Here is a 5,982-nt window from a genome sequence, read left to right on the forward strand (position 1 = left end):
CGGCGGCCGGGGGGGGGAAGATGGCGGACGTGCTCAGCGTCCTGCGACAGTACAACATCCAGAAGAAGGAGATCGTGGTGAAGGGAGACGAAGTGATCTTCGGGGAGTTCTCCTGGCCCAAGAACGTGAAGACCAACTATGTGGTTTGGGGGTAGGTCCGGCGCGGCTGGGGCCTGGGGCTGGCGGGGCAGAGTTGGCGCCCCCCGGCGACCTCCTTCCGAACCCCTCCCCCTCGTTTCCCTCGGGGCTGGGATCGGATGGGCGCTCTGGGAAAGTTTCTCTCCTGAGCAGAAGTTGCGCTTTGAGGGTGAGGAGAGGGGAGCCGGCGCCCCTCCTGGAGCGGTCCCTCCCACTCCGTCTTCGAGAAGCCGAGGGGAAGGTGCCACGGGAGTCCCTGACTTTCCCAGTTCGTTTGGGCCCCTGTGGGTCGAGTGCCCGGGGCGCGGGCAGGGCCGGGGCGCGAGTCCACCTGAACAGAGGTGCACAAAGGAGCTCGCCATCTGGCGCCGGCGACTTTCCTTTTTGTTCTTTATGACTCTTCTTTCTGTCTTCGAGGCTGCCACGGGTTGTAACTGTCCTCGCGGGCCCTGGCAGCTCCTGGTCTGTTTCTTCTCCATTCATTACCGGGGCGGGGGTATTTCCTCTGGAAGGGAAGACGGGAACCAGCGCTAGGAAGTCAGGACGCGGAAGAATTTGGTGAGTTTGGGAAGGTCGTCAAAATCTGTGTTAGAGGCGAAGGCAGAAGTTTCTCAGGGAGAAAGTTACTGTTGAGATGGTGAGCTTTGCCGATCTAAGAAATTGATGTGTGTGATTTGGGGAAGTGTATCTTCAAGGAAAATGTTTTGGCATGTTGATGCTCGTGGGGTTTTCTGCGTTTAAGTCGTTCAGAAAAACTACTAGACACACTGGGGGTCTTTTTGGTGATGCCACTGCCATTGGTGCTTCGTTTGGATTTAGAATCTTGAATCAGAACCTTCTCATTTTGTTTGATTGAATGGAACGAGCTTTATGAAGAGTGGATGAAAAACTAGGGGAAATTCAGTGTGTCAGTTTTTCACCTTTTTATTTTCCCATGATTTAATTAGCTTTCTGAAATGTTGATTAAATGACATCATTCTGTTTCCTGTGTTTTATTCTTTCAGAGAATTTGCATCAGTAGAGTTAACTACATTTGGTTGTACTTTTAATCTTTTTTTTTTTTTTTTTTAATTTAAAAAGTGGTTAAGGAGTACCTAGGGTGTAGGGCAGTTCAGTGAGGAACAAAAAAAATTTTTTTTGTAGGAAAAAAATTCCCAAGACCCTACCTAGAAGGAGGTTAGTTTAATCAGAATAGAGGGGATGAAACAGACAACATGATCTGAAATGCTTTCTAGCTTTTAAAGAGAGCAATCACTTCTAGTTCGGAATATTTAGTAAAGAAATAAACTTTAACAAATGGGTAGGAATTCTCTGGGTGAAATGGTGGATTAAGTCTTCAGGATGAGTGAACTGTATGTATGCTTAAAGGTATTAGAACAGAAAAAGAACTGTGTTGACAGCAGTTCAGTAAAGCCATTGAAAAATGAATGCTTAGAACAGCAGATTTTAAACTTTTTCACCACATCTTAAGTTTAAATAAAAATCACACCTTATTTTTATTTTCTATATGTACGTGCGTGTGTGTGTAAATATGTACATGTATGTAAAACACTAATAAATACTTACTCTTATTGCCTGCAGAGTGTTTTGTTATTCTTCTCTTATATATTATAAGAAAAAATATGGTTGTTACCGTGTATTGGATTTCTTAGTACAGTAATTGGTAGTGCTGTGTAGGTTGAAATACCTTGATTGAAAGGAAAAGTGGAAATAGAGGCTAGAAAAGTAGGCTTAGGATTGATTACAGTGGGCTGTACTCAGATGAATTCAAATAATACATTGCCGTTTCTGGTTGAGGAGAATGTAGGAGATTGGACACTAGGTAATATTCATGTTTACATTAGAGAGCTGGCATGCTAGATAGACTACATTGATCGCGGGTGGAATTGCATATTGGTTTAGCATTATTGGTCAACTTTGAGGGATATCATAAGAATGATACCTCTGAAATTCAGTATTGTGATTACTGTAAGAATGTGATTACTGTAAGAATGTGGTTAAGGATCTTATATTCTTAAATAAGCAGTATCTTATTTAGCAAGAACCATAGGATAAATTTCTTGTACATTTAGCGTCAGTGATAGGTCTTCTCCTAAGCACTTTGATTGTTTTCTCTGGTGGGTCCTCTTCAGTCTGTTACTGGTTAGGTTTCTCTCTCTCTCTGTTGATAAAGCTCAGAGCCTCAATAAGGCCTGATTCTAAAAGATGTATATTACCTTAAATATGAATTTTGTGTGCTTTCCCTACTTCTTGCTTTTTGTCATTGTCTTTGTTTTTGTTCCTTTTGCCCTAATCACAGTCTACTTACAAGATTTTGGACTTTATTTGTATTTTGTCATGTATATTAAACCTATTGTTGGGTAGCAAAGTTGTATAGATAAGTGAATATATATATTTAAGCCCAAAGAGCTGAATTAGAATTATGAGTAAAAATCTTGTCTTACTTATTATAGGACTGGAAAGGAAGGCCAACCCAGAGAATACTACACATTGGATTCCATTTTATTTCTGCTTAATAATGTGCACCTTTCTCATCCTGTTTATGTCCGACGTGCAGCTGTAAGTAGAATGGATTTTAAAACTTTTTTAAAAACTTCGTAGTATTAGATATCATTTGGGGTGGATAACTTCCCTTATAGATTTCAAGTCAAAAGAATGAAAGTGTTTTTTTTTTTTTGAGTTGGAGTCTCACTCAGTCGCCCAGACTGGAGTGCAGTGGCTGCTTTCGGCCACCGCAGCCTCGACCTGCTGGGCTCTGGTTATCCTTCCGCCTCAGCCTTCCGAGTAGCCGGAATTACAGGCGCGCGCTACCACGCCAGGCTGATTTTTTGATTTATTGTAGAGACGAGGTCTCGCTGCCCAGGCAGGCCTCGAACCCGCGGGCTCAGGCAATCCACTCACCTCAGCCTCCCAAAGGCATGGGATTACAGGCTGAGCCACCGAGCCCGGCTGAAAGGTTTTTTAAAAAGTATTTGGAGGCTCAAAATTAGGCAGCTGTGTAACTTACACAAATTTTTAAACTGTGATTTTTTTTTTCTCATGTAAAATGTGGGTGGTGTTTATATCAATGGAAGTTTTAAAGGCATTTATCCAGCAGGACTTAGTGGCACCTGTCTGTTATTCCAGCTGCTCAGGAAGCTGAGTCAGGTGGATTGCTTGAGCCAAGGGTTCAAAATCAGCCTGGGCAACATAGCAAGACCATATCTCAAAAAAGAAAAGTAAAACAAACCAAAAAATTAAAGGCATTTATAGGGATGTTTTTAAAAATGCATAAGCCTATTTCAGAATTCTAGTTTAATTTCAAGAAAACATGTTTAGGTCATAAGGATCAAGATTAGCAGATGTCTTTTTAAAGTTATTTTTAATCAATTTAATACTGCTGCTTTTATACTCTTGATAAATTCATTTGCTTTTATTTTACCTGTTTTCTTAGTATTTGAAAATTATTACTCAGATGAAATCTTTGGAAACAATTTGTAAACAAGTGATTTCACAGAGATGAAGATCAGATTATTTATTTGCAGGGAAGCTGTATATTATAATTGATACATAAATGGGCTTCAGAGTTATTTGGATAGGATAGCTAGCAGTATAATATGACAACTTGCCATTGCCATAAGTGCCCAAATAAAATGCCCCAAAACTACGATATTTATATTTTTAAATGAACCCCACTCTCAGATTATTTTTGATAGACTTGAGCATAAACATTTTTTGAGATAGAATTAAAGTAATCAAATGTCTGCTTTTAATATTTGTTGTTTTCATTTACTTATAAGTATATTTTTAAAATTAAGTATAAAATGTATTAATTTATCAATAACTGCTTTTCCCCATTATTCAGACTTCACAAACATTTTGTGTCATCAGTAGAGCTACTTTTCTGACACAGTTGCTAGATCGCATTAGCTGTGTGAAATTTATTTCTATAACTTCTCACTCCCAACTAGAAATGGTTAAGATTTTGGCTTAGGTGAGGTGTCTTTCAGACAATACTTTATTTAAAGCAGCTGAGAAAGTATCTCATCAAGTAATGGGCTTTGTAAGGATTAAACTGTAAGACTTCTGGTTTTCTGAGCAAGAAACATATTTTTTTTTTTTTGAGTTGGAGTCTCTCACTCTGTCGCCCAGACTGGAGTGCAGTGGGCGCTCCTGGCCACCGCAGCCTCCACCTGCTGGGCACCGGCGATCCTTCCACCTCAGCCTTCCGAGTAGCCAGAATTACAGGCACACGCTATCATGCCCGGCTGAGTTTTTGATTTATTGTAGAGATGAGGTCTCGCCTGCCCATGTGGGTCTAGAACCCGCGGGCTCAGGCAATCCACTCTCCTCAGCCTCCCAAAGGCGCGGGATTACAGGCTGAGCCACCGAGCCTGGCAAGAAACATATGTTTAGTATTAAATTCTTATTTAAAAAAAGAGTATGGTGGAACAGCTTGGGAAATAGTGGGGAAAATGTGTGGCATCTCTTATCTTTAAGGTTATTTTAACTCATAAGAGTTTTAAAAACTGAATTGGACAGTAATTAGAATTTTTATTAAATAGAGCCTTTCATTTTGCAGTAATAAAAGTTGAGATATTTCGTTTAGATTTGCAATTATGTTTTTTGGGGAATGGTTGCAGCACATAACTGATAACTATAATTGTTACTGTGGACTGTAGGACCCTTGATCAAATAAGATTTAACTTTTTTATTTTTCTTAAACATTTACCAAGTTAAAAGGGTGGAATTTTAAAATTCTAGGGTTCTGTGAATTTGAAATTGTTGTCTCCTAATTGCTTTGTGTTATTTGTTCTTTCTTGTGAGCAGCTGAAATAAGTATTTCTGATTCATAAGCTCCTATTTTAGTGGGAGTAGGCTTACATCTTTCTCAGTTGGGTGTAATGTGTACATAGTTTGTAGTGACAAAATGATGACATGTTATCAGACTTGCAAACAGTAATTTAAAGAAAATTAATTCAGATATTTTAACTATTTGTGGTATTCCATGTAGACTGGTTTTAAAAAAATACACACAGATAAACAATTATGGAAGCTAATTTCATACTCATAAGGAGAAACTAAAATTTAGCCTTAAAATTTTTATAAATGATTAAGTATAGTTTATCTAAATCATCAGGGAATCAGTGCAGAATGTTTTTAGTTCAGTGAAATGTAATCAATATGTAATGGGAGATAATTAACCAAAGATACTAAAGGTTTTTGTTGTTACTTTATTGTTGCTCATATATGATGATAAAGAGTTTAAACTATGTAATCCCTCAACCACTAGTTTTCTTGCCCTCTGTGTTTGTTGACATTAGAAAAATGATAATAGAAAATTGTGGTAAAGACAGGATTCATTGAATTCATAACCCAAAGATGACTTGGTACCTAAAGTATATGGTTTTATTTGTTTTGCTAACCCCTTTACAGATTCCTCATGTTGACGATTAAAGGAAAATTATCTGTTTTACTAAAATTGATTTTTTTCAGATTTAAGTTTTTACATTCTTTTTCCCCTGCCTACAGAATTTATGCACACACACATTTTTGTTTGTTTGTTTGTTTGTTTTTTCTGGGCCGGAGTGTCACTGTCGCCCAGGCTGGAGTGCAGTGGCACACTTATGGCCACCACAGCCTTGACCTGCTGGGCTCAGGTAATCCTGCCTCAGTCTTCCAAGTAACTGGAACTCCAGGCACGTACCACCATGCCTGGCTGCACACTCAAGGATTAAAAAATGTAATAAAGATAACCGGGCTCGGTGGCTCAGCCTGTAATCCTGCTCCTTGGGAGGCTGAGGGGAGTGGATTGCCTGAGCCTGCGGGTTCGAGACTTGCCTGGGCAACTTGGTGAGACCTCAT

At 39.4% G+C, this 5,982-nt stretch overlaps 1 protein-coding gene across 1 annotated transcript in view; it reads left to right on the forward strand.

Moving 5' to 3' along the window:
- Positions 1–6: 6 nt before the first annotated feature.
- CDC73 (cell division cycle 73) overlaps positions 7–5,982 on the forward strand; it is a 124,550-nt gene continuing 118,574 nt past the window's right edge. The window contains exons 1-2 of the mRNA XM_021716872.1: positions 7–151; positions 2,592–2,697. Coding sequence (XP_021572547.1) covers positions 21–151; positions 2,592–2,697 — 237 coding nt within the window. The 5' untranslated portion in view covers positions 7–20. The remainder of the gene's footprint in view (positions 152–2,591; positions 2,698–5,982) is intronic.

The sequence above is a fragment of the Carlito syrichta genome, unplaced genomic scaffold, assembly GCF_000164805.1.
Source record: "Carlito syrichta isolate Samal-C Ts95f unplaced genomic scaffold, Tarsius_syrichta-2.0.1 Scaffold309069, whole genome shotgun sequence".
Lineage (NCBI taxonomy): Eukaryota > Metazoa > Chordata > Mammalia > Primates > Tarsiidae > Carlito > Carlito syrichta.